The 27862-nt window shown below is 48.8% G+C and overlaps 1 protein-coding gene across 3 annotated transcripts; it reads right to left on the bottom strand.

Moving 5' to 3' along the window:
* Nucleotides 1–1963: 1963 nt before the first annotated feature.
* mtrf1l (mitochondrial translational release factor 1-like) lies at nucleotides 1964–27579 on the bottom strand. Of its 3 annotated transcripts, XR_011594891.1 has the most exons (9): nucleotides 27497–27579; nucleotides 25896–26443; nucleotides 24627–24706; nucleotides 18102–18285; nucleotides 17309–17472; nucleotides 15543–15660; nucleotides 14722–14858; nucleotides 7648–8741; nucleotides 2395–2464 (listed from the first exon to the last, which is right to left on the bottom strand). XR_011594891.1 is itself a non-coding variant. In XM_070888634.1 (8 exons), the coding sequence occupies exons 2-8, from the start codon at nucleotides 26323–26325 to the stop codon at nucleotides 2234–2236; spliced, it is 1344 nt and encodes a 447-aa protein (XP_070744735.1). In that variant the 5' UTR covers nucleotides 26326–26443; nucleotides 27497–27579; the 3' UTR covers nucleotides 1964–2233. The 3 variants fall into 3 exon arrangements, 2 of the variants coding, with proteins under 2 accessions (XP_070744735.1, XP_070744736.1); XM_070888634.1 differs by lacking the exon at nucleotides 7648–8741 and having other exon boundaries at nucleotides 1964–2464; XM_070888635.1 differs by lacking the exons at nucleotides 7648–8741; nucleotides 15543–15660; nucleotides 17309–17472 and having other exon boundaries at nucleotides 1964–2464.
* Between the last annotated feature and the right edge of the window lie 283 nt (nucleotides 27580–27862).

Raw genomic sequence — 27862 nt, 5'->3', positions numbered from 1 at the left:
TGAATATATTTAAGGCGGAGATAGACAGATTTTTGAGTGATAAGGGAATAAAGGGATATGGGGAGTGGGCAGGGAAGTGGAGCCGAGTCCATGATTAGATCAGCCATGATTATATTAAATGACAGAGCAGGCACAAGGGGTCAGGTGGCCTACTCCTGCTCCTATTTCTTATGTTCTTATCTCGTTGGATTGCAAGGCAGGATAGGGAGAAACATAGAAAAAAAAAATAGGTCAGGAGTCGGCCATTCGGCCCTTCGAGCCTGCACCGGCGAGGCCCTGAAGGGATTTGAAAACAAGGATGAGAATTTAAAAATCAAGGTGTCGCTTAACCAGGAGCCAATTAGGGAAATTGATGAGATTGAAGGCTGATAAATCCCAGGAGTCTGATAGTCTGCATCCCAGAGTACTTAAGGAAGTGGCCTTAGAAATAGTGGATGCATTGGTGATTATTTTCCAACAGCCTATTGACTCTGGATCAGTTTCTATGGATTGGAGGGTAGCTAATGTAACACCACTTTTTAAAAAAAGGAGGGAGAGAGAAAACGGGTAATTATAGACTGGTTAGACTGACATCAGTAGTGGGGAAAATGTTGGAATCAATTATTAAAGATGAAATAATAGTGCATTTGGAAAGCAGTGACAGGATCGGTCCAAGTCAGCATGGATTTATGAAAGGGAAATCATGCTTGACAAATCTTCTGGAATTTTTTGAGAATGTAACTAGTAGAGTGGACAAGGGAGAACCAGTGGATGTGGTGTATTTGGACTTTCAAAATGCTTTTGACAAGGTCCCACACAAGAGATTGGTGTGCAAAATTAAGGCACATGGTATTGGGGGTAATGTATGGACGTGGATAGAGAATTGGTTGGCAGACAGGAAGCAGCGAGTCGGGATAAACAGGTTCTTTTCAGAATGGCAGGCAGTGACTAGTGAGGTGCCGCAGGGCTCAGTGCTGGGACCCCAGCTATTTACAATATACATTAATGATTTAGATGAAGCAATTGAGTGCAATATCTCCAAGTTTGCAGATGACACGAAACTGGGTGGTGGTGTGAGCTGTGAGGATGATGCCAAGAGGCTTCAGGGTGACTTGGACAGGTTAGGTGAGTGGGCAAACACATGGCAGATGCAGTATAATGTGGATAAATGTGAGGTTATCCACTTTGGGGGGCAAAAACACGATGGCAGAATATTAGCTGAATGGCGGCAGATTAAGAAAAGGGGAGGTGCAACGAGACCTGGGTGTCATGATACATCAGTCATTGAAAGTTGGCTTGCAGGTACAGCAGGCGGTGAAGAAGGCAAATGGTATGTTGGCCTTCATAGCTAGGGGTTTGAGTATAGGAGCAGGGAGGTCTTGCTGCAGTTGTACAGGGCCTTGGTGAGGCCTCACCTGGAATATTGTGTTCAGTTTTGGTCTCCTAATCTGAGGAAAGACATTCTTACTATTAAGGGAGTGCAGCAAAGGTTCACCAGACTGATTCCCGGAATGGCTGGACTGTCATATGAGGAGAGACTGGATAGACTGGGCCTTTATTCACTGGAGTTAAGGATGAGAGGGAATCTCATAGAAACACACAAAATTCTGACGGGACTGGACAGGTTAGATGCAGGAAGAATGTTCCCGATGTTGGGGAAGTCCAGAACCAGGGGACATAGTCTAAGGATGAGGGGGAAGCCATTTCGGACTGAGATGAGGAGAAACTTCTTCACTCAGAGAGTTGTTAACCTGTGGAATTCCCTGCCACAGAGAGTTGTTGATGCCAGTTCGTGGGATATATTCAAGACGGAGTGAGATATGGCCCTTACGGCTAAAGGGATCAAGGGGTATGGAGAGAAAAAAGGAAAGGGGTACTGAGATGAATGATCAGCCATGATCTTATTGAATGGCGGTGCAGGCTCGAAGGGCCGAATGGCCTACTCCTGCACCTATTTTCTATGTTTCTATGTTCAATGTCAGTCAGCGAGCACAGGGGCGATGGGTGAATAGGACTTGGTGCGAGTTAGGTCACGGGCTGCCAAGTTTTGGATGAGCTGAAGTTTACGGAGGCAGGAAGGCCAGGCCAGGAGAGCGTTGGAATAGTGGGGTCTGGAGGTGACAAACCCACGGGATGAGGGTTTCAGCAGTACATGAGCTGAGGCAAGGGGGCGGAGTGGAATTCAAAATGGCCCAGGATGGAAGTGCAAGGAATATGTTTTTATTGAGGTTGGGAACGGTCCCTTGTGCAGTGGTCACTGATGCCGTCGCTCATCCTGCTGTCCGTTTGTGCTTTGCTCCAGTAACTCCAGGAGGGATTCAGCGTCCGCCAGGCCCTTCAGCTCCTCAACCATCTCGTCCAGCAGCTCCTCCCCCAGCATGAAGCTCCTCAGCTCGTAAAGCGATTTGCCGATCCGATGATCCGTAATCCTGTCCTGCGGAAAATTGTACGTCCGGATTTTCTCCGACCTTCCCTTGGTCCCAATCTGGTAAAAGAAAAGTTGGTGGATAACTTGCAACTCCTGAAATGTTCCGTTTTGTCCTAAACAGAGATGTTTATACAGCGCAGAAGGAGGCCATTTCGGCCCATCGTGTCCTCGCCGGCCGACAAAGAGCTATCCAGCCTAACCCCACTTTCCAGCTCTGGGTCCGTAGGCTACAGCATTTTAAGTGCACATCCAAGTATTTTTAAAAAATGTGGTGAGGATTCCTGCCTCTACCACCCTTTCAGGCAGTGAGTTCCAGATCCCCACCACCCTCTGGGTGCAAACATTTCTCCCTAATGAAGTCAGCGGGATTTATTAATGGCAAACAACCTGGACTTAAAGGCAATGTTCCCGCTAATGTTTATGTTTGGTGCGTGGTCCCTTTAAATTTGCCACGCGCCTGCGCCTGCGCCTGCGCGTGTCTTATCCCCCGGAATAGCTGGTCAGTGTCCGCGCTGCCTCGGGGGGAATGTTGCTCAAGGAGTGATCGAATTGAGGTGTTTAAGATGATTAAAGGATTTTATAGAGTAGTTAGAGAGAAACTATTTCCTCCGGTGCTTTATAGATAGAGACAGAATACAAAAGCCGGTAAGTCCTGCTAACCCTGTGTAAAACACTGGTCCGGCCCCAACTGGTGTATTGTGTCCAATGACACCGTACTTTAGCAAGGGCGGAGGGCTTTGGAGAGGGTGCAGAGAGATTTACTAGAATGGTTCCAGGGATGAAGGCATACAGTTACGTGTATAGACTGGAAAAGCTGGGGTTACTCTCCTTAGAGCAGAGAAGGCCGAGAGGAGATTTGTTAGAAGTGTTCTAAATCATGAAGGGTTAAGACAGAGTAAATAAAGAGAAATTGTTTCCAATGGCTGACGGGTCGATAAGCAGAGGGCACAGATTTAAGGTGACCGGCAAAAGAACCAGAGGCGACATGAGGGAAAATATTTTTACCCAACGAGTGGTTAGATTTGGAATTCACTGCCCGATAGGGTGCTGGATACAGATTCAATACTAGCCTTCAAAAGGGAATTGGATAAATACTCGAAGGAGAAAACATTGCTAGGATATGGGGAAAGAGCGGGGGGAGTGGGACTGACTAGATTGTTCTTCGAAAGAGGCGGTGCAAACTCGATGGGCCGAATGGCCTCCTTCTGTACTGTACTGTTCTATGATTCTATGATGGGGCAGCCATAACCTTAAAATTAGAGCCAGGCCGTTCAGGAGTGATGTCAGGAAGCACTTCTTCACACAAAGGGTCGTGAAAATCTGGAACTCTCTCCCCCACAAAGCTATCGAGACTGGGGGTGAATTGAAAATTTCACAAATGAGATTGAGAGATTGTTGTTAGGTATGGATATTAAGCATTACAGAAGCAAGGCGGGTAGATGGAATTACGATACAGATCAGCCATGATCTAATTGAATGGCGGAACAGGCTTGAGGGGCCGAATGGCCTCCTCTTGTCCCTATGTTTACATTGTAATATTGTGTCACAGGACCTCTAATGCAAACTAATTTTCACCTCAAACTGCTCCAACCACCTGCGACAGCTCAGTAAGCACCAGGTCTTCACCCCAGTGTTACAAATCTGGACTCTAACAAGGTGTCAGCCGTGGCTCAGTGGGTAGCACTATCGTCCCTGGGTCAGAAGGTTGTGGGTTCAAGTCCCACTCTAGAGACTCGCGCACGCCCCCAGTGCAGTACTGAGGGAGCACTGCACTGTCAGAGGTGCCTTCTTCCGGATGAGGCATTCAACCGAGGCCCCGTCTGCCCTCTCAGGTGGACGTAAACGATCCCACAGCCACGATTTGAAGAAGAGCAGGGGAGTTATGCCAGGTGTCCTGGGGCCAATATTTATCCCTCAACCAACATAGCTGGTCAGGCAGCTTCTATGGACAAAGAGACAGAGTTAACATTGCAGGTCGAAGACTTTGCATCCAAGCTGGAAGCTGTTCGTGATAAGCAAGGGAAAAGGGTGCAGGGGAAGAACAAAAGGGAAATGTCACAGATAGAAGGGGGAATGACAAAAGTAACAATACTGCAAGGCAAAAGGTGGTGACAATGAGAAGGATACTAGTACCTATGGCATCACAGGATTGTACAGCGTAGGAGGCCATTTGACCTATCGTGCCTGTGCCTGTCCACCCCACACTCATATACAACCTTTGCCCTGGCGCTGTTAACTCCGTTCCTCCCTCCACAGATGCTGCCTGACCTGCTGAGGATTTCTGTTTTTTCAGATTTCCAGCTTTCGCAGTGTTTTGGTTTTATCAGAACAAGAGGGGAGATGAGAAGAATTTTTTTAATGCAGCAAGCTGTTATGATCTGGACTGCACTGCCTGAAAGGGCGGTGGAAGCAGATTCAATAGTAACTTTCAAAAGGGAATTGCATATGGAGTTGTATATATATCTATGGAAATATTTGGGAAAAGAGTAAGGGAATGGGACTAATTAAAAAAAAAATCATTCCTGGGATGGGGGCATCCCTGGAAAGGCCGGCATTTATTGCCCATCCCTAATTGGCCTTGAGAAGGTGGTGGTGAGCCGCCTTCTTGAACCGCTGCAGTCCGTGTGGTGAAGGTACTCCCACAGTGCTGTTAAGAGGCGAGGGGGGGGGGGGGAAGTTCCAGGGTTTTGACCCAGCGATGAAGGAACGGCGATATATTTCTAAGTCAGGATGGTGTGTAATTTGGAGGGGAACTTAAGAGGTGATGGTGTTCCCATGCACCTGCTGCCCTTGTCCTTCCAGGCGGTAGAGGTCGTGGGTTTGGGAGGTGCTGCTGAAGCCTTGGTGAGTTGTTGCAGTGCATCTTGTGTATGGTACACACTGGAGCCACGGTGCGCCGGTGGTGGAGGGAGTGAATGTCGAAGGCGGTGGATGGGGTGCCGATCAAGTGGGCTGCTTTGTCCTGGATGGTGTCGATTTTTTGAGTGTTGTTGGAGATGCACTCATCCAGGCAAGTGGAGAGTGTTCCATTACACTCCTGACTTGTGCCTTGTAGATGGTGGTAAGGCTTTGGGGAGTCAGGAGGCGAGTCACTCACTGCAGAATACCCAGCTTCTGACCTGCTCGTGTGACCACAGTATTTATGTAGCTGGTCCAGTTAATTTTCTGGTCACTGGTGACCCCCAGGATGTTGATGGCGGGAGATTCTGCGATGGTAATGCCATTGAATATGGTTACACTCTCGCTTGTTGGAAATAGTCATTGCCTGGCACTTGTGTGGCGCGAATATTATTTGCCACTTATCAGCCCAAGCCTGAATGTTGTCCAGGTCTTGCTGCATATGGGCATGGACTGCTCCATTATCTGAGGGGTTGCGATTGGAACTGAACACTGAAAGGGCTATCCAAGTGCACAAAGAGCCGGCACAGACACAGGCAGGATGGTCCAAATGATGGCCTTCTATGCTGAACTCTGAAACAGATGATCTGGTCATATAAACAAAGGCAAAATACAGCAGGTGCTGGAACATAGGAACAGGAGGATGTCATTCAGCCTCTCGCTCCTGCTCTGCCATTCAATGAGATCATGGCTGATCTGCCACCGAACTCCATGTGGAAATCTGAAATAAACACAGAAAATACTGGAAACACTCAGCAGGGTAACTCAAATAACTAGTTACCATTCTCTGTATTCTTGGGTGTGACATAGTCCACTATCTTACAACAGTGACTACACTTCAAACGTATTTCATTGGTTGTAACGCACTTTGGGACGTCCTGAGAAAGGCGCTATAGAAAGAACGTGCTTATTTGTACTGCAAAAATGGCCGCCATGCTCCACCCTTTGTAGAAACATAGAAAATAGGTGCAGGAGTAGGCCATTCGGCCCTTCTAGCCTGCACCGCCATTCAATGAGTTCATGGCTGAACATGCAACTTCAGTACCCCATTCCTGCTTTCTCACCATACCCCTTGATCCCCCTAGTAGTAAGGACTTCATCGAACTCCTTTTTGAATATATTTAGTGAATTGGCCTCAACAACTTTCTGTGGTAGAGAATTCCACAGGTTCACCACTCTCTGGGTGAAGAAATTCCTCCTCATCTCGGTCCTAAATGGCTTCCCCCTTATCCTTAGACTGTGTCCCCTGGTTCTGGACTTCCCCAACATTGGGAACATTCTTCCTGCATCTAACCTGTCTAAACCCATCAGAATTTTAAACGTTTCTATGAGGTCCCCTCTCATTCTTCTGAACTCCAGTGAATACAAGCCCAGTTGATCCAGTCTTTCTTGATAGGTCAGTCCCGCCATCCCGGGAATCAGTCTGGTGAACCTTCGCTGCACTCCCTCAATAGCAAGAATGTCCTTCCTCAGGTTAGGAGACCAAAACTGTACACAATACTCCAGGTGTAGCCTCACCAAGGACCTGTACAATTGTAGCAACACCTCCCTGCCCTTGTACTCAAATCCCCTCGCTATGAAGGCCAACATGCCATTTGCTTTCTTAACCGCCTGCTGTACCTGCATGCCAACCTTCAATGACTGATGTACCATGACACCCAGGTCTCTTTGCACCTGCCCTTTTCCTAATCTGTCACCATTCAGATAATAGTCTGTCTCTCTGTTTTTACCACCAAAGTGGATAACCTCACATTTATCCACATTATACTTCATCTGCCATGCATTTGCCCACTCACCTAACCTATCCAAGTCGCTCTGCAGCCTAATAGAATCCTCCTTGCAGCTCACACTGCCACCCAACTTAGTGTCATCCGCAAATTTGGAGATACTACATTTAATCCCCTCGTCTAAATCATTAATGTACAATGTAAACAGCTGGGGCCCCAGCACAGAACCTTGCGGTACCCCACTAGTCACTGCCTGCCATTCTGAAAAGTCCCCATTTACTCCTACTCTTTGCTTCCTGTCTGACAACCAGTTCTCAATCCATGATTGGTCCCCTTGGAGGATAAGCCACACCCTGAAGTTTCACAGGAATTGTCACTGGAACCGCCCATCCCAAGGTCTCACTGACTTTGCAAATTGTAACTCGATCCACTTTGACTTCCTGAAGCGACAGAGGACAGAGCTCCCCAGAAGACAGCAAGGGTCAGCCAAAGTACTTTACCCCAGTCCAAGTACATCCCTCCCCCAGCCGAAGTGCCTGACCCCAGTCCAAGTGATTTTCTGGCTATGATTAGTCAGATAAGAATGGAACCACTCAGATAAGAGTGCAGACTCACCCAGCTGGACAACGGAGGAGAGGCGTTGGAGAAGGATGGAGTGGTCAACCGTGTCAAAGGGTGCAGATAGGTCAAGAAATACGAGGAGGGATAGATTGCCTTTATCACAGTCAGAAAGGATGCCATTTGTGACGCTGATGAGAGCAATTTCTGTACAGTGGCAGGGGCGGAAACCGGATTGGAGGGATTCAAACATGGAATTGCGGGAAAGATAGACACGGATTTGGGAGGCGAAAACACGTTGAAGGACTTGAGAGGAAAGGGAAGTTGGTTTTTTGAGGAGACGGCAGATTTGAGGGGTGACAGTACCCAAGGAGAACTGTTTGCAATGTCGGCTAACATGGGAGACAGAAAAGGAAGTTGGGTGGTCAGCAGTTTGGTGGGAATAGGGTCAAGGGAGCAGGAAGTGCGTCTCATGGACAGGATGACTTAGAAAGGTCATGACAGAAGATCAGAGAGAAACTGGAGAAAGAGGTGAGGTCAGGGCTAGGTCAAGGGGGACCCTTAGAGGACGTTTGGCCCGGTGGGCTAGGGGTGGGAAGGGAAGAGGCAGAGGCGGGCGAACGGATGGTCTCAATCTGAGACACAAAGTCCTTGAGCTCCTCACACATATTGTCAGAGGGGACGGTGGAGACGAGGGAGAGGGGTTTAAAAGGATGTTTAGCAGTGGCGATTAGTAGCTGGGGTTTATCTTTACATTCTGGAATAGTGAGCAGTTTTGGCAGACGAGAGCAGGACCCGATAGTCCTTTATGTGGTCCAACCAGATCTGACGGTGAATGGTGAAACCAGTTGTCAGCCATATTCGTTTAAGTCTGCGCCCCTTGGTCGCTGAGGCACGAGTCCGGGGAACGTCGGAGGCCTATAAAGGCCCAGCCAATGCAGCGGGAGTTCGTGGTCGCTGAGGTGAGTGTCCAGGGAACGTCGGAGGCCTATAAAGGCCCAGCCGATGCAGCGGGAGTTCGTGGTCGCTGAGGTGAGTGTCCGGGGAATGTCGGAGGCCTATAAAGGCCCAGCCGATGCAGCGGGAGTTCGTGGTCGCTGAGGTGTGAGTCCGGGGAACGTCGGAGGCCTATAAAGGCCCAGCCGATGCAGCTGCAGCAGGGAGGCAAAAAAGTAGAAAGAAAACGAAAGGTGACGTCACAGCCAAGGGGGTAAGTGATTGGTAAGTAGTTTTTCGTTCTCTTTTCTTTATCAGTAAGTAACATTTATCATTGTTGTTGCCAAGTTAAGTTTATCTAAGGGTTAAGTCATGGCAGGAGAGCTCGGACACGTGTTATGCTCCTCCTGTACTATGTGGGAACTCAGAGATGCTTCCGGTGTCCCTGACGACTACGTGTGCGGGAAGTGTATCCGCCTGCAGATCCTGACAGACCGCGTTGCGGAATTGGAGCTGCGGGTGAATTCACTCTGGAGCATCCACGATGCTGAGAATGACGTGAATAGCGCGTTTAGCGAGGTGGTCTCACCGCAGGTAAAGGATACACAGCCAGATAGTAAACGGGTGACCAACAGGAAGCGCAGTGCAAGGAAGGTAGTGCAGGGGTCCCCTGCGGTCATCCCCCTGCAAAACAGATACACCGCCTTGGGTACTGTTGAGGAGGATGACTCATCATGGGAGGGCAGCAGCAGGCAAGTTCATGGCACCGTGGCTGGCTCTGCTGCACAGGAGGGCAGGAAAAAGAGTGGGGGAGCGAAAGTGATAGGGGATTCAACTGTAAGGGGAATAGATAGGCGTTTCTGCGGCCGCAACCGAGACTCCAGGATGGTATGTTGCCTCCCTGGTGCAAGGGTCAAGGATGTCTCGGAGCGGGTGCAGGACATTCTGAAAAGGGAGGGTGAACAGCCAGTTGTCGTGGTGCACATAGGTATCAATGATATAGGTAAAAAACGGGATGAGGTCCTACAAGATGAATTTAGGGAGCGAGGAGCTAAATTAAAAAGTAGGACCTCAAAAGTAGTAATCTCAGGATTGCTACCAGTGCCCCGTGCTAGTCAGAGTAGGAATCGCAGGATAGCTCAGATGAATATGTGGCTTGAGCAGTGGTGCAGAAGGGAGGGATTCAAATTCCTGGGGCATTGGAACCGGTTCTGGGGGAGGTGGGACCAGTACAAACTGTACAGTCTGCACCTGGGCAGCACCGGAACCAATGTCCTAGGGGAAGTGTTTGCTAGTGCTGTTGGGGAGGAGTTAAACTAATATGGCAGGGGGATGGGAACCTATGCAGGGAGGCAGAGGGATATAAAAGGGAGACAGAGGCAAAAGATAGAAAGGAGAATAGTAAAAGTGGAGGGCAGGGAATCCCAAGGCAAAAAAAAAAGGGCCACATTGCAGCAAAATTCTAAAGGGGCAAGGTGTGTTAAAAAGACAAGCCTGAAGGCTCTGTGCCTCAATGCGAGGAGTATTCGGAATAAGGTGGACGAATTAACTGCGCAGATAGCAGTTAATGGATATGATGTAATTGGCATCACAGAGACATGGCTCCAGGGTGACCAAGGCTGGGAACTCAACATCCAGGTGTATTCAACATTTAGGAAGGATAGACAGAAAGGAAAAGGAGGCGGGGTGGCATTGCTGGTTAAAGATGAAATTAATGCAATAGTAAGGAAGGACATTGGCTTGGATGATGTGGAATCGGTATGGGTGGAGCTGCGGAATACCAAAGGGCAGAAAACGCTGGTGGGAGTTGTGTACAGACCACCAAACAGTAGTAGTGAGGTTGGCGACAGCATCAAACAAGAAATAAGGGATGTGTGCAACAAAGGTACAGCAGTTATCATGGGCGACTTTAATTTACATATAGATTGGGCTAACCAAACTGGTAGCAATGGGGTAGAGGAGGATTTCCTGGAATGTATTAGGGATGGTTTTCTTGACCAATGTGTCGAGGAACCAACTAGAGAGCTGGCCATCCTAGACTGGGTGATGTGTAATGAGAAGGGACTAATTAGCTATCTTGTTGTGCGAGGCTCCTTGGGGAAGAGTCACCATAATATGGTAGAATTCTTTATTAAGATGGAGAGTGACACAGTTAATTCAGAAACTAGGGTCCTAAACGTAAGGAAAGCTAACTTCAACGGCATGAGGCGTGAATTGGCTAGAACAGACTGGCAAATGATACTTAAAGGGCTGACGGTGGATCGGCAATGGCAAACATTTATAGATCACATGGATGAACTTCAACAGTTGTACATCCCTGTCTGGAGTAAAAATAAGACAGGAAAGGTGGCTCAACCGTGGAAAACAAGGGAAATTAAGGATAGTGTTAGATCCAAGGAAGAGGCATATAAATTGGCCAGAAAAAGCAGCAAACCTGAGGACAGGGAGAAATTTAGAATTCAGCAGAGGAGGACAAAGGGTTTATTTAGGAGGGGGGAAATAGAGAGGAAGCTTGCCGGGAACATAGAAACTGACTGCAAAAACTTCTATAGATAGGTGAAGAGAAAAAGATTAGTGAAGACAAACGTAGGTCCCTTGCAGTCGGACTCAGGTGAATTTATAATGGGGAACAAAGAAATGGCAGACCAACTGAACAAATACTTTGGTTCTGTCTTCACAAAGGAAGACACAAATGACCTTCCGGATGTACTCGGGAGCCAAGGGTCGAGTGAGAAGGAGGAACTGAAGAATATCCTTATTAGGCGGGCAATTGTGTTGGGGAAATGGATGGGATTGAAGGCCAACAAATCCCCGGGGCCTGATTGTCTGCATCCCAGAGTACTTAAGGAGGTGGCCCTAGAAATAGTGGATGCATTGGTGATCATTTTCCAACAGTCTATCGACTCTGGATCAGTTCCTATGGACTGGAGGGTAGCTAATGTAACACCACTTTTTAAAAAAGGAGGGAGAGAGAAAACAGGAAATTATAGACCAGTTAGCCTGACATCAGTAGTGGGGAAAATGTTGGAATCAATTATTAAGGATGAAATAGCAGCGCATTTGGAAAGCAGTGACAGGATCGGTCCAAGTCAGCATGGATTTGTGAAAGGGAAATCATGCTTGACAAATCTTCTAGAATTTTTTGAGAATGTAACTAGTAGAGTGGACAAGGGAGAATCAGTGGATGTGGTATATTTGGACTTTCAAAAGGCCTTTGACAAGGTCCCACATAAGAGATTGGTGTGCAAAATCAAAGCACATGGTATTGGGGGTAATGTACTGATGTGGATAGAGAATTGGTTGGCAGACAGGAAGCAGAGAGTCGGGATAAACGGGTCCTTTGCGGAATGAGAGGCAGTGACTAGTGGAGTGCCGCAGGGCTCAGTGCTGGGACCCCAGCTCTTTGCAATATACATTAATGATTTGGATGCAGGAATTGAGTGCAATATCTCCAAGTTTGCAGATGACACTAAACTGGGTGGCTGTGAGGAGGAAGCTAAGAGGATGTAGGGTGATTTGGACAGGTTAGGTGATTGGGCAAATGCATGGCAGATGCAGTATAATGTGGATAAATGTGAGGTTATCCACTTTGGTGGCAAAAAACACGAAGGCAGAATATTATCTGAATGGTGGCAGATTCGGAAAAGGGGAGGTACAACGAGACCTGGGTGTCATGGTTCATCAGTCATTGAAAGTTGACATGCAGGTACAGCAGGCGGTGAAGAAGGCTAATGGCATGTTGGCCTTCATAGCTAGGGGATTTGAGTATAGGAGCAGGGAGGTCTTACTGCAGTTGTACAGGGCCTTGGTGAGGCCTCACCTGGAATATTGTGTTCAGTTTTGGTCTCCTAATCTGAGGAAGGGCATTCTTGCTATTGAGGGAGTGCAGCGAAGGTTCACCAGACTGTTTCCAGGGATGGCTGGACTGACATATGAGGAGAGACTGGATCAACTGGGCCTTTATACATTGGAGTTTAAAAGGATGAGAGGGGATCTCATAGAAACGTATAAGATTCTGACGGGACGGGACAGGTTAGATGTGGGAAGAATGTTCCCGATGTTGGGGAAGTCCAGAACCAGGGGACACAGTCTTAGGATAAGGGGTAAGCCATTTAGGACTGAGATGAGGAGAAACTTCTTCACTCAGAGAGTTGTTAACCTGTGGATTTCCCTGCTGCAGAGAGTTGTTGATGCCAGTTCATTGGATATATTCAAGAGGGAGTTAGATATGGACCTTACGGCTAAAGGGATCAAGGGGTATGGAGAGAATGCGGGAAAAGGGTACTGAGGTGAATGATCAGCCAGGATCATATTGAATGGTGGTGCAGGCTCGAAGGGTCGAATGGCCTACTCCTGCACCTATTTTCTATGTACTTCAGGGAACGAAGATCAGAGCTGCACCAGGGGGAACGTGCACCTCATCTACCTGTTCTACTACCTTCAGGGATCTGTGGACATACCTGCCAAGGTCCCTCTGTTCCTCTGCACATCTCAGTATCCTACCATTTATTCTGTATTCCCTTGCCTTGTTAGCCCTCCCCAAATGCATACAAACAATGATGGACCCTCTGCTCCATTGAGTCTGTCCCACACAATTGCAATACTTTGTGTATCACAACATATACTCTCCACCCCATCCATGCGATCTCCTGGGAGAGGCATAAAACCATTACCTCACACTTCTTTGGATTGAGTTGCATTTGCATTTGACACTTTTGTGCCCACCTGACCAATATAAGGTAGTCACTAATAAATCCAATAGGGAATTCCAAAAAAAAAAAAGACTTGCATTTATATAGCGTCTTTCACGGCCACTGGAAATCTCAAAGCGTTTTACAGCCAACTAAGTACTTTTGGATTGTGGTCACTGTTGTAGGAAACGCGGCAGCCAACTTGCACACAGCAAGCTCCCACAAACAGCAACGTGATAACAAATACAGATTATCTGGTCATTATGTTGATTGAGGAATAAATATTGGCCAGGACACCGGGGATAACTCCCCTGCTTTTCTTCAAAATAGTGCCATGGGATCTTTTAGGTCCACCTGAGGGGGCAGACGGGGCCTCGGTTTAATGTCTCAGCTGAAAGACGGCACCTCCGACAGTGCAGCACTCCCTCAGCTGATAGCACGAGATGAAGCAGGCATGGGAGGAGGCTATTTTTTTATTCATTCACAGGATGTGGGCATTGCTGGCAAGGCCGGCAGTTATTGCCCATTCCTAATTGCCCTCGAGAAGGTGGTGGTGAGCTGCCTTCTTGAACCGCTGCAGTCCGTGTGGTGATGGTATTCCCACAGTGACTTTGTCATAGTGGTTTGGTACAATGAATGGCCATTTCAGAGGACAATTAAGAGTTAACCACTTTGCTGTGGGTCTGGAGTCACATATAGGCCAGACCGGGTAAGGGCGGCAGATTTCCTTCCCTAAAGAGCATTAGTGAACCAGGTAGGTTTTTAACGATAATCTGCTCACCATTCCTGATATTAACTCTTATATTCTGGATGTATTTAATTAACTGAATTTAAACTGCCCGGCTGCCGTGGTGGGATTTGAACTCGTGTCTCTGGATCATTAGTCCAGGCCTCTGGATTACTCATCATCATAGGCAGTCCCTCGGAATCGAGGCAGACTTGCTTCCACCCTTAAAATGAGTTCTTAGGTGGCTGAACAGTCCAATACTAGTCTAGTAACATAACCACTATGCTACCATACTGTTCTCATGTGGAGCCTATACGCAGGCATGGATCTGTTGGGCTGAATGGCCCGTTTCTGTGCTCTACATTCTAAGCAAGGGCCTTACAGTGAATAAGGGAAGGGTGAAGATTGATCCGTGCCGATCATGTGGCTAACAATAATACAGGCCCGGCTGCAGTCCCACTGTGTTCCTGGCGGGGTGCTGTTGGCCAACTGGAGCTCTCTGCCCTCAGCAGCTCCACCTTCAGGAAGGCAAAGAGATTGCAATTATATTTCCTGGGATCCGAGCATTTAAAATGTGTCTTGCCTCTCAAGTGACACACAACATACACCACGGGTGCAGGATTGGGGGCTCGCCCGCGATTCCTCCCATGGTCAATCAGCCGGGCTCACACACAAAGCGGGTGGGCCTATTGGGCGAGGTAGCAGGTCGCTGCGGAACCTGAGCCAGGAGAGACAGGAGGAGAACCCGTAGAGATCGTAAAGTAAGGGACAGGGTACCTGAATCTTCCGGGCACTGTGACGTTTGCTGGTCTGTTCCTCGAGCTTCCTGCTGTACAGCTTGGCTCGCAACATCTGCATCGTCTTCTCTCGGTTCTTCAGCTGTGACCTTTCCTGCTGGCACTCGGCCACCACACCTGCCGAACGTCACAATTCACCACTTATTAAACGAAAGAATCTGCATTTATATAGCGGCTTTCCCAGCCTCGGGGACGTCCCAACGTGCTTTGCACCCAATTAAATACATTTAACGTGTAGTCACTATTTTAATGTAGGAAATGCGGCAGAGAATTCACCCCTGGAATGAGTTCCATTACCTTCCCATTGATATTCCCTCTTCCAGCGACCTTCCCCCCCTCCCCCAGCGACCCCTTCATCTCCCACCCCACCACCCCCCCCGCAAGCGACCCCCACGCCCTTCCCGCAGGCGACTCCTCAACCCCCCCCCCCAGGTGACCCCTCAACCCCCTCCAGGTGACCCCTTACCTCCGATGACCTCACTCCCCCACCATCCTCGGCGAGCCCTCAACCCCCCCACCCTCGGCGACCCCTCACCCTCCCCCACCCCCGGCGACCCCTCACCCCTCCATCCCCAATGACCCCTCACCCTCACCCCCACCCGGCGACCTCCCATCCACGTGGGCATAAAATCCATGCACCCCACGCCACCACCACCACCTCCCCCACAAACCCCGAGAAAAGGGCGTAATAGAAACACCAGCTTTAATATTTCTTGCCCTCCGTGTCAGCAACGATCTTGCAGTGACTGCGAGTGAAGTTGACGGACCGCACGAGGCTTGAGAGCGAGGGAGCGCCGTTACCTGTTGGGATGTGGAGGATGCGGACAGCACTGTCTGTTGTGTTCACGTGCTGACCCCCAGCCCCACTCGCGCGTTTAGTTTCTATCCGCAGATCTTTGGGGTTGATCGTGATGTCAATCTAATCGGAGGAAATATGAAGGCAACGGTGTTTAATCAAACTACGGAACCCATGGGTCAGCGTCCATCGGTCACAGAATATTCAATTCTGGCCTCTTACGCATGCCCGACTTCCTATATTCCTCCATTGGCCGCCAATGGGCCCCAAGTTCAGCAATTAATTCCTCTAACCTCTACGACTCTCTCTCTCTCTCTCTCTTCCTTTACGACGCTCCTTAAAACCTACCTCTAGGCAAGGCAACATTTACCCCGAGGTGGTGGTGATACAAATGAGTGGCTGAGGATCAGAGGCATGGACGATGTATAGAAGGCACCTCAAGTCGCTGGAGATATATCACCAACGATGTCTCCGCAAGATCCTGCAAATCTCCTGGGAGGACAGGCGCACCAACATCAGTGTTCTCACTCAGGCCAACATCCCCAGTATTGAAGCACTGATCACACTCGATCAGCTTCGCTGGGCAGGCCACATAGTACGTATGCCTGACACGAGACTCCCTAAGCAAATGCTTTATGCGGAGCTCCTTCATGGCAAACAAACCAAAGGAAGACAGCAGAAACATTATAAGGACACCCTCAAAGCCTCCCTGGTAAAGTGCGACATCACCACTGATACCTGGGAGACCCTGGCCGCAGACCGCCCGGAGGTGGAGAAAGTACATCCGGGAGGGCGTTGAGCTCTTCCGAGTCTCAACACAAAGAGCATGAAGAGGCCAAGCGCAGGCAGTGGAAGGATGGCAAGTTTCCAAAAGGACTTTAGTGAACGAGTTTGGGATTTAGCACACTTTTACTGATATATCTAGATTTTTAAAACTGAATTCCAATTTTCAAACTGGGATTGGAACTCACATTCTCTGGATCACTAGACCAGTAACATAACCACTACACGACTGGATCTTCTTGGGGAGGATGTTCCATATTTCCACTGTGTTTGATGGGACAATGTAGAGGGAGCTTTACTCTGTATCTAACCCTTGCTGTACCTTCCCTGGGAGTGTTTGATGGGACAGTGTAGAGGGAGCTGTACTCTGTATCTAACCCTTGCTGTACCTTCCCTGGGAGTGTTTGATGGGACAGTGTAGATGGAGCTTCACTCTGTATCTAACCCATCTGTACCTGCCCTAGGAGCGTTTGATGGGACAGTGTAGAGGGAGCTGTACTCTGTATCTAACCCTTGCTGTACCTTCCCTGGGAGTGTTTGATGGGACAGTGTAGAGGGAGCTTTACTCTGTATCTAACCCTTGCTGTACCTTCCCTGGGAGTGTTTGATGGGACAGTGTAGAGGGAGCTTTACTCTGTATCTAACCTGTGCTGTACCTTCCCTGGGAGTGTTTGATGGGACAGTGTAGAGGGAGCTTTACTCTGTATCTAACCCATGTTGTACCTGCCCTGGGGGTGTTTGATGGGACAGTGTAGAGAGAGCTTTACTCTATATCTAACCTGTGCTGTACCTTCCCTGAGGGTGTTTGATGGAACAGTGTAGAGGGAGCTTTACTCTGTATCTAACCCATGCTGTACCTGCCCTAGGAGTGTTTGATGGGTGTTTGCTATTCCCTGGTACAGACATCCCTTACATTAACGCAAGTCAAGGATTTAGCATATGCACAGCAAGCGGCCGGGATGGAAGAGGGTGAGAAGGATTGCGGTACCTCAGTGGGCTGCGGTAATATGGCCACAGTCATGGTGCTGGTGTGAGTCCTGCCTTGTTTTTCGGTTTTTGGAACCCGTTGCACTCGGTGCACTCCCCCCTCGTACTTCATGTGCTTGTAGGCCTCCCGGCCACTCACACTGGCTGCAGCATGGCGCAGACCTCCTGTGGAGAGGAAGCCCACCTTTAATACCAGGAATTAAAGGAACTGTAAAAACACTGGCTCCCGTTCCGCCAACTGCAAAATTCTATCTTTGTTTTCAAATCCCTCCATGGCCTCGCCCCCTCACTGTCTCTGAAACCTCCTCCATCCCGACAACCCTCCGCGATCTCTGCGCTCCTCTAATTCTGGCCTCTAGATCATCCCTGATGTCTATCGCTTATTAATCGACTGAAGAAAAGCTTACAACAACAAACTGCATTTATATAGCGTGTTAACACGGTAAAACATATCAAGGCTGCTTTCCAGGAACCTTATCCAACAAAATTTGTCACCGAGCAACATAAGGAGATATTAGGACAGGTGACTAAAAGCTCGGTCAAAGAGGTAGGTTTTAAGGAATGACTTAAAGGAGGAGAGAGAGGCGGAGAGATTGAGGAAGGGAATTCCAGAGCTTAGGGCTGAGGCAGATGAAGGCACGGTCACCAAAAGGCGATGTTCAAGAGGCCAGAATTGAAGGAACACAGAGATCTCAAAGGGTCATGGGGTCGGAGGTGGTTGCGGAGATCAGGAGGGGGTGATGGTCATGGAGGGGTACGAAGCTCGACGTGCATTATGAACCAAGCGTGCCTACCCAATTCACTGTGACGGTACTCCAGTACTTCGAAGTGCCAGTGCTTATAGGCTGCATAGTTCTGGTACATCGTGAACATCTCCGCCGTGAATAGCATGGACTCCTGCCCCCCTACTCCCGCTGTCAACTCCAGGATCAGGTCATTATTGTCCGCTTCTTCCGAAGGGATCAGGAGTGAAATAATCTGAAATGGGTGCAAAGAGTAACAAATTTCAAAACCACATCACTGGAAGCTGGAGATCTGGGTCGTCCGCTGGTGGACCAGACCTCTTGGGCTTCCATACTCTCTCTCTCTCTCTCCCCCCCCGTCTGAACTTTCTTCTCGGTCCTATGTCCAAATACGCCGCCCTTCTTTCTCCTTTTCCCAGCCTCACTGTGCTGAGATGAAGACTCGTCGCACACTCTCCCACGCTAAGTCCTTCTGCCGAGGTAACGCCCTCGCTTGTCCCTTGGAATTCAGAAGAGAGGTGATCTTATAGAAATATATAAGATTATGAGGGGGGGGGGGGGGGGGGGGCTGGTGGGGGAGACTAGAACTAGAGGGCATGATCTTAGGATAAGGGGCCGCCCATTTAGAACTGAGATGAGGAGAAATTTCCGAGGGTTGTGAATCTGTGGATTTCGCTGCCTCAGAGAGCTGTGGAAGCTGGGACATTAAATAAATTTAAGACAGAAATAGACAGTTTCATAAACGATAAGGGGATAAGGGGTTATGGGGAGCGGGCGGGGAAGTGGAACTGAGTCCATGATCAGATCAGCCATGATCATATTGAATGGTGGAGCAGGCTCGAGGGGCCTTATGGCCTACTCCTATTTCTTATGTTCTTATGTTCCCCCATAGCTTTACCTCGGCCCAGTCGGCAGCACTCTTGCCGCGGGCTCAGAAGGCATGGGTTCGGGCCCCGAGCAGACAGAGAGCTCCGTGCAGCATCGAAGAGTCTTGCACAATCGGAAGTGCCGTTCTTCAGTCCAGAAATTTGTTAAACCCGCAGGCAGGCAGGTCCCGCGGATCTGTTCCGCGCAAGAGCAGAGAGTTCTGCCGGTCTCCGGTCGAGCATTGATCCCTCGACCAACACCACCCAAAACGCATTCATTTCCGTTTGCGGCTGCTGGGACCTTGCTGTGCGCAACAGCCATTTCGAGATCCGTTGGCGCGAATGGTGCCAGGGATGGGGGACTGGAGAAGCTGGCATTGTGCTCCTTAGAGCAGAGTAGATTAAGGGGGAAGATTTAATCAGGGTGCGCAAAATGATGAAGGGTTTTGATGAGGAGAAAGCATTTCCAGTGGCAGGAGGCTCAATAACCAGAGGGAGAGGAGGAGAAGTTGTGTTTAATGCCATGAGTTGTTATGATGCACTGCCTGAAAGGGCGGTGGAAGCAGATTCAATAGTAACTTTCAAAAGGGAACTGGATAAATACTTAAGGAAAAATTTGCAGGGCTGTGGGGAAAGAGCAGGGAGAGTGGGACTAATTGGACAGCTCTTTCAGAGAGCGGAACAGGCACGATGGGCTGAATGGCCTCCTCCGTGCGGTATCACTCTTAGCTATTCCTCCAGGGAATGATGTTGGGGAGCACTGATTGACAAAATGCTTGAAACAGTCCACAGTCTCACATTGAGACATCCCAGTATCAGTAATGGTGTCCATGAGACGACCGGATTGTTGTAAAAACCCATCTAGTTCACTAATGTCTTTTAGGGAAGGAAATCTGCTGCCCTTACGGGGCCTATAGGTGACTCCAGACCCACAGTAATGACTCTTAACGGACCCTCTGAAATAGCCTAGGTGGCTCACCACCACCTTCACAATTGCAATTAGGTCTGGGCAATAAATGCTGGCCTTACCAGCAACGTCAACATCCCGTGAACTAATAGAAACATAGAAAGTTACAGCGCAGAAGGAGGCCATTTCGGCCCATCGTGTCCGAGCCGGCCGACAAAGAGCCGCACGGCCCTCGGTCAGCAGCCCTGAAGGTTACATATAAACCGATGAACAATGAACAACGGCGGACAGGTAAAGAGCATCAGGCCCAACCAGTCTGCCCCCCCACACACCTGCGATACACCTTACATCAAAACATTCTACACTCCACCCCAACTGGAGCCATGGGATCTCCTGGGAGGCAAAAAAAGATAAAAACCCAGACCAATTGGGAGAAAAGAAATCTGGGAAAATTCCTCTCCGACCCATCCAGGTGATCAAAACTAGTCCAGGCGATCACCCTGGCCGTATTCGATTCCCTGAGGTAATTACCATCGTATCTGCACCAGCCAACAAAGGGATATCCAGTCTAATCCCAATTACCAGCTCTAGGTCCGTAACCCTGCAGGTTACAGCACTTCAAGTGCCCATCCAAGCATCTTTTAAAATGTGGTGAGGGTTTCTGCATCCACCACCCTTCCAGGCAGTGAGTTCCAGACCCCCACAACCCTCTGCGTGAAGAAACCTCCCCTCAAATCATCTCTGAACCTTCCACCAACCACTTAAAAGCTATGCCCCCTCATAATTGACCCTTCCACCAAGGGAAATAGGCCCCTGCTATCCACTATATTCAAGCCTCTCAAAATTTTATACACCTCAATGAGGTCTCCTCTCAGCCTCCTCTGTTCCAAGGAGAACAAACCCAGCCTATCCAATCTGTCCTCCTCGCTAAGATTCTCCATTCCACGCAGCATCCTCGTAAATCTCCTCTGCACCCTCTCTCGTGCAATTATGTCCTTACTATAGAACGGCAACCAGAACTGTAGGCAGTACTCCAGCTGTGGCCTAACCAGAGTATTATACAATTTAAGCATAACCTCCCTACTCTTGTATTCTATGCCTAGGCCAATAAAGGCAAGCATTTCGTATGCCTTCTTAACCACCTTATCCACCTGGCTTGCTACTTTCAGGGACCTGTGGACAAGCACTGCAAGGTGCCTTTGTTCATCTACACTTCTTAAGTGGCCTTCCTTATTAGCTCTCCCCAAGTGCATTACCTCACACTTCTCTGAATTAAATTCCATTTGCCACTGTTCTGCCCACCTGACCAGTAGATTGATATCCTCCTGCAGTCTATGACTTTTCTCTTCATTATCAACCATACAGGCCAATTTTAGTGTAATCTGCAAACTTCTTAATCATACTCCCTATATTCAAATCTAGATCGATCATTGATGTATACCACAAAAAGCAAGGGACCCAGTACTGAGCCCTGCGGAACCCCAGTCACAAAAACATCCATCAACATTACCCTTTGTTTCCTACCTCCAAGCCAATTTTGGATCCAACTTGCCACTTTGCCCTTGATCCCATGAGCTTTTACCTTCGTGACCAGTCTCGCCACATGGAACCTTATCAAAAGCTTTGCTAAAGTCCATATACATTACATCGTACGCACTACCCTCATTGAATATTTCGAGGAGGTAACCAGGAGGGTCAATCAGGTTAGTCAAACACGATCTTACCTTAACAAATCCATGCTGCCTGTCCCTGATTAATCCTTGCCTTTCTAAATGTAGATTTATCCTGTCCTTCAGGATATTTTCCAATAATTTTCCCACCACTGAGGTTAGGCTGACAGGCCTGTAATCACTTGGCCTATCCCTTTGTCCCTTCCTAAACAAGGGTACCACATTAGCAGTCCTCCGGCACCATGCCGAAATCCAAAGAGGACTGGAAAATGATGGTCAAGGCCTCTACTATTTCCTCTTTTGCTTCGCTCAACAGCCTGGGATGCATTTCATCTGGGCCTGGGGACTTATCTACTTTCAAAGCTGCTAAACTCCTTGATACTTCCTCTCTCTCTATATTTATTTCATCCAGAATATCATACTCCTCCTCTCTAGCAGTTGTACAGGGCCTTAGTGAGGCCACACCTGGTGTATTGTGTACAGTTTTGGTCTCCTAACTTGAGGAAGGACATTCTTGCTATTGAGGGAGTGCAGCGAAGGTTCACCAGACTGATTCCCGGGATGGCGGGACTGACATATCAAGACAGACTGGATCAACTGGGCTTGTATTCACTGGAGTTCAGAAGAATGAGAGGGGATCTCATAGAAACGTTTAAAATTCTGACGGATTTAGACAGGTTAGATGCAGGAAGAATGTTCCCAATTTTGGGGAAGTCCAGAAACAGGGGTCACAGTCTAAGGATAAGAGGAAAGCCATTTAGGACCGAGATGAGGAGAAACTTCTTCACCCAGAGAGTGGTGAACCTGTGGAATTCTCTACCACAGGAAGTTGTTGAGGCCAATTCACTAAATATATTCAAAAAGGAGTTAGATATAGTCCTTACTACTAGGGGGATCAAGGGGTATGGCGAGAAAGCAGGAATGAGGTACTGAAGTTGCATGTTCAGCCATGAACTCATTGAAAGGCGGTGCTGGCTCGAAGGGCCGAATGGCCTACTCCTGCACCTATTTTCTATGTTTCTATCTGCATTGCCTCTTTCCTTTGTGAAAACAGATGAAAAGTATTCATTTAGAACCTTACCAACTTCTTCCACACAGAGATTAACCTCATGGTCTCTAATAGGCCCTACCCTTTCTTTAGTTATCCTCTTAATAGATTTATCGAACATCTTTGAGCTTTCCTTAAGTTTACTTGCCAAGAATTTCTCATATTCTCTTCGCATTCCTAATATCCTTTTTAATTTTACCTCTGAACTTTCTATATTCCTTCAGAGATTCTACAGTATTTAGCCGTCAGTATATGACATACGCTTCCCTTTTTTACCTTTATCCTCCCTTGTAAGTCCATAGACATCAAGGGGTCGCGAGAATTATTATTCCCAGCCTTTTACTTTAAGGGCACAAGTTTGGCCTCATCCCTCCAGGTCCCCTCGTTGAATGCCTCCCACTGTTCCGACACTGATTTACCTACAAGTAGCTGTTTCCAGTCCACTGTGACCAAATCACTTCTCAACTCAGCAAAGTAAGCTTTTTCCCAATTTTGAACTTTTATTCCTGGTTTATCCTTGTCCTTATCCATAACTACCTTGAATCTGACTATGGTCACTAGCACCCAAGTGCTCTCCCACTGATACCCCTTCAACTTGCCCAGCTTCATTCCCCAAAACTAAATCCAAAACCAACCCCTCCCATATTGGGCTTGTCACATACTGACTAAAAAGGTTCTCTTGAATGCATTTTAAGAATTCCGCACCCTCTATACCCTTCACACTATATTTGTCCCAATCAATATTAGGATAGTTGAAATCCCCTTCTATTACTGCCCTATAGTTATTGGACTTCACAGAAATGTGCCGACATATTTGCTCTTCTATCTCCCGCCCACTGTTTGGGGATCTATATACACGCCCAGCAGTGTGATCGCCTCTTTTTTATTTTTCAATTCGACCCATATGGCCTCATGTGACGATCCCTCCAACATATCATCCCTCTTGTGGAAGAAAGAATCTATGAATCTATGGCTTATGGAAAAGGGAAGGGTTAAATTCTGTTTTTGCTATGCTTAAAGAAATAATAGGACTAGAAAAATAGCCACGCTTTTTAGCCTTGAAACTTAGAGATGCAATTAAATGACCATCTGGTATTAAAAGGGAGTCTCCTGTTATCAGACTGTGAACAGGGAGAAACTATGCAAGGACAGATAGTGTGTGTACCTCCCGAGACGACCTTTGTACTCGCGGGACTAATGAATAAGATTCCTTTTATATTTCTGTATTCAATTTCTGTATAAAGATAGGGACAATTTGCTTGTACAGGAGAGTTTTGCCTTGGTACGGTCCAAGCAGGCTCTCCGAGATATCTCGCTTTTTAAAGTAAATTCTTTCTCTCGAAGTGCAATTCTGAAAGTCTCCGCCTGAGTTAATTTAAGCTAAATATTTCCTCGACACCTCTTCACAGCTGTAATAGGTTCTTTAATCAATACCGTGACCCTCCCCACCCCCCTTTTTACCCCCCTCTCTGTCTTGTCTAAAAATCCTGTAACCAGGAATATTGAGCTGCCAAACCTGCCCCTCTTTCAGCCATGTCTCTGTAATGGCTATACTCCCAAGTATCTATAAATAAATAAACTCCTGCACAGTACGAAGTTGTGATGCGGTTGTGCAGTGACCCATATTTGTCCGTGGCACGGGGTCGGTGATCAGGTCCAGATTCCTGACACCAATGGATTCCCACAACCTCCGTCAATGGGCTTGTTGAGTGTGTCACGGACCCTATTGACATTGCGTGTGACCCAATACATCTTACTGATGGAGGACAATTCCTGCCCTTTGACCCCGAGCTGAGCTTCCGACCCCATAGCCTCTCCATTACCGAGACCACCTACTTCAATCTCCATAACATGGCCTGTCCCCGCCCCAGCCTTAGCTCATCTGCCGCTGAAACCATCATCCACCCTGTGCGGAATGGCCTCCTCCTGCTCCTAATGTTCCTTATTGCCTATCCCGTCTTGCAATGAGAAATTTTGGTGCAATGGAGTGTCGGCAGTGACAGGGTTGACAAACCAAATATCCTTCTCCCATTCCCTAGTGCCCACTTCTCTGGCAGTCTCACACGTTCAGGGATTGGTTATTACCTTGGACTTTAGAGCTCGGATGGCCTCCTGGCAAGAACTTTCTTCACTTTCAGCAAGTCCCTTCAAGTCGGCATCCTCATCTGCAACAACAACAACTTGTATTTATATAGCGCCTTTAACGTATTGAAACGTCCCAAGGCGCTTCACAGGAGTAATTTGAGATAAAACAATTTGGCACCGAGCCACACAAATAGAAATTAGGGCAGGTGACCAAAAGCTTGGTCAAAGAGGTATGTTTGAAGGAGCGTCTTGAAGGAGGAAAGAGGTGTAGAGAGGCAGAGAGGTTTAGGCTGGGAGTTCCAGAGCTTGGGGCCTAGGCAACAGAAGGCACGGCCACCAATGGGGGAGTGATTATAATCAGGGATGCGCAAGAGGACAGAATTATAGGAGCGTAGACATCTCGGGGGGTTGTGGGGCTGGAGGAGATTACAGAGATAGGGAGGGGCGAAGCCATGGAGTGATTTGAAATCATGGATGAGAATTTTGAAATTGAGGCGTTGTTTAACCGAGAGCCAATGTAACACGGAAACAGCTCGGTACTTCTGTCATTCGGATCTCGCAGCACACCGTGAGTTAAGCACAGAACAACATAAACTGAACAGCACCAAGTGGATAATTCACAGGGGCCTCGGGAAAACTGAATCACAAGGTGGAGAAGGATCAGGAAGGTTGTTCATGCAGAACAAACCTACAGCTTTCCCCCCGCATTACGGTGACTTAATCAACCTTTCCCATTCCTATTCCACCCGTTCATTAAGCTGTGGCTCAGTGGGTAGCACTCTCGCCTCTGAGTCAGAAGGCTGTGGGTAATCCAGGCTGACACTGCCAGCACAGCTCTGAGGGAGCGCTGCGCTGTCGGAGGTGCCGTCTTTCGAATGAGACATTAAACCGAGGCCCCGTCTGCCCTCTCGGGCGGACCTAAAAGATCCCACGGTCACTATTTCGAAGAGGAGCAGGGGAGTTTTCCCCGGTGACCTGGCCAATATTTCAACCAACGTCACTAAAGCAAATTATCTGGGTCATTATCACATCGCTGTCTGTGGGAGCTTGCTGTGCACAAATAGGCTGCTGCGTTTCCCATGTTACAACAGTGACTGCAGTCTAAAAGTACTTCATTGGCTGCAAAGCGGTGGTCGTGAAAAGTGCTATATGAATGCAAGTCTTTCTTTCCTTCACAAGCCGTGAGCACAGGTAGAATTGTGAGTGCGCATCACTCGGTCTGATCCGAATACTGTAGTGCGTCACCCCTGAACCAAGCGTGTCCCTCACCTTTCAGCAAGCTCTCAATGTCCTGCAGCTCCTGCACCTTGAGCCGCAGTTGCTGAAGTTCTGTCACCACCGGTGCCAGCTCAGTCACTCTCCTCCGCAACGCCCTCGCCCGTTCCTCCTCCTCTTCCTCCGGGGAACCCTGGCAGGAGTCAAGCCTCTCCACAGACTCCGCGTACTCTCGCTCCAGCCCGCTCAGGTAACCCTGCAGAGAGCTGCGTACGAACAGCCCCTCCAGCACCCCGGCGCTGAAGGCACGAGCCGGCCCCGGAGCAGGGCTGCGGTGGGCGTGGGGCGGGCAGCGCACCCAGTGCCCGGCCAGCTGCCGAAAAAAACATCTCCCGAAGCAATGCAGCGGCAACTTTGCAAGGCAGCTCCGCGCGTGAAAGCGGCTGCTCGCTGCGGTCAGGAGAGTCCAACCGAGGGGCAGCATTTTCCCCTGCACCCAGAGTCCAGGTCCCTCACTGCCGCGTCTGGCAAGCGGAACAGAGTCTTGTTTCACAATGCCCCGGGAGCATTCAGATCCAACATCGATCTCGGAGGTTTTCAACCTACAGGACATAGAAAGTGAGCACACATACATTTCAGTGGTGTATACAGACCCACTTAACAAAAATACACTGCAATAATATTAAACAACATGGACTTAAAGATGAGACGTTAAACCGAGGTTCCGTCTGCCCTCTCAGGTGGACGGAAAAGATCCATATGGCACTATTTTGAAGATGATCACTACGTTGGAGTGTCCTAATCTTTCCCACACATGGCCCTTGGCCACTTGCACACCCTTCCTCGATGCAAGTGAAAAGATTTGCAGTTATAGATCTCCTATCTCATCCTTTGCAGCATTATTACTTTTAATTTAATAAGTCAGAAGGTTGTGGGTTCAGATTTGAGCACATAATCCAGGCTCTGGCACCGTGATTGGAGTACTGAGGGAGTGCCGCACTGTCGGAGGGACAGTACCGAGGGAATGCTGCACTGTCGGAGGGGCAGTACTGAGGGAATGCCGCACTGTCGGAGGGGCAGTACTGAGGGAGCACTGCACTGTCGGGGGGGCAGTACTGAGGGAGCGCCGCACTGTCGGAGGGACAGTACTGAGGGAGTGACGCACTGTCGGAGGGGCAGTACCGAGGGAGCGCCGCACTGTCGGAGGGGCAGTACTGAGGGAGCGCCGCACTGTCGGAGGGGCAGTACTGAGGGAGCGCTGCACTGTCGGAGAGACAGTACTGAGGGAATGCCGCACTGTCAGAGGGACAGTACCGAGGGAATGCTGCACTGTCGGAGGGGCAGTACTGAGGGAGCACTGCACTGTCGGGGGGGCAGTACTGAGGGAGCGCCGCACTGTCGGGGGGGCAGTACTGAGGGAGCGCCGCACTGTCGGAGGGGCAGTACTGAGGGAGTGCTGCACTGTCGGAGGGACAGTACCGAGGGAGCGCCGCACTGTCGGAGGGACAGTACTGAGGGAGTGCTGCACTGTCGGGGGGGACAGTACTGAGGGACGCTGCACTGTCGGAGGGGCAGTACTGAGGGAGCGCCGCACTGTCGGGGGGACAGTACCGAGGGAGTGCTGCACTGTCGGAGGGGCAGTACTGAGCACCTACCTATCTCAAGCACAGGCTCTGCAGACTACAGGCCGCGTGCCGCTCACTGCCTCCAGGCCACACCCTCTACCCACAATCCACTCCGCGCATAGAGCGTTTTCTTTGGCGCGGCGCATTGTGGGTTCTCCGATCGCCATTCCCGTTGTCATTTCCGGGTCCCAGCAGGCGCCACCCAGTGTTTCTTTAAATGATTTTTGTATACCATACTTAGAAATGTGATGTTTTACCTCTTGTTATCTAATCTATCATACCAGAAAATTTTATATGTATATTATTTAAGAAGTGTAGCTTTACACAGTCTTTGGGCTATCATCACCTTGTTGTTTTACAGAATATTAGGTCCTTCAATGAAACACCTGTGAACTC

The sequence above is a fragment of the Pristiophorus japonicus genome, chromosome 9, assembly GCF_044704955.1.
Source record: "Pristiophorus japonicus isolate sPriJap1 chromosome 9, sPriJap1.hap1, whole genome shotgun sequence".
NCBI lineage: Eukaryota > Metazoa > Chordata > Chondrichthyes > Pristiophoridae > Pristiophorus > Pristiophorus japonicus.
This window is presented reverse-complemented; position numbering and strand designations above follow the sequence as displayed.

Bases quoted from the DNA above. Each gene is read 5' to 3' on its own strand.
- mtrf1l (XM_070888634.1), bottom strand. From the start codon at position 26,325: ATGCTGCCCCTCGGTTGGACTCTCCTGACCGCAGCGAGCAGCCGCTTT. The intron at 24,707-25,895 runs GTGAGGGACACG...TTGTTGTTGCAG, and splicing joins CATTGAGAGCTTGCTGAAAG to ATGAGGATGCCGACTTGAAG. The intron at 2,465-14,721 runs GTACCCTGTCCC...TTCTTTTACCAG, and splicing joins ACAGTGCCCGGAAGATTCAG to ATTGGGACCAAGGGAAGGTC.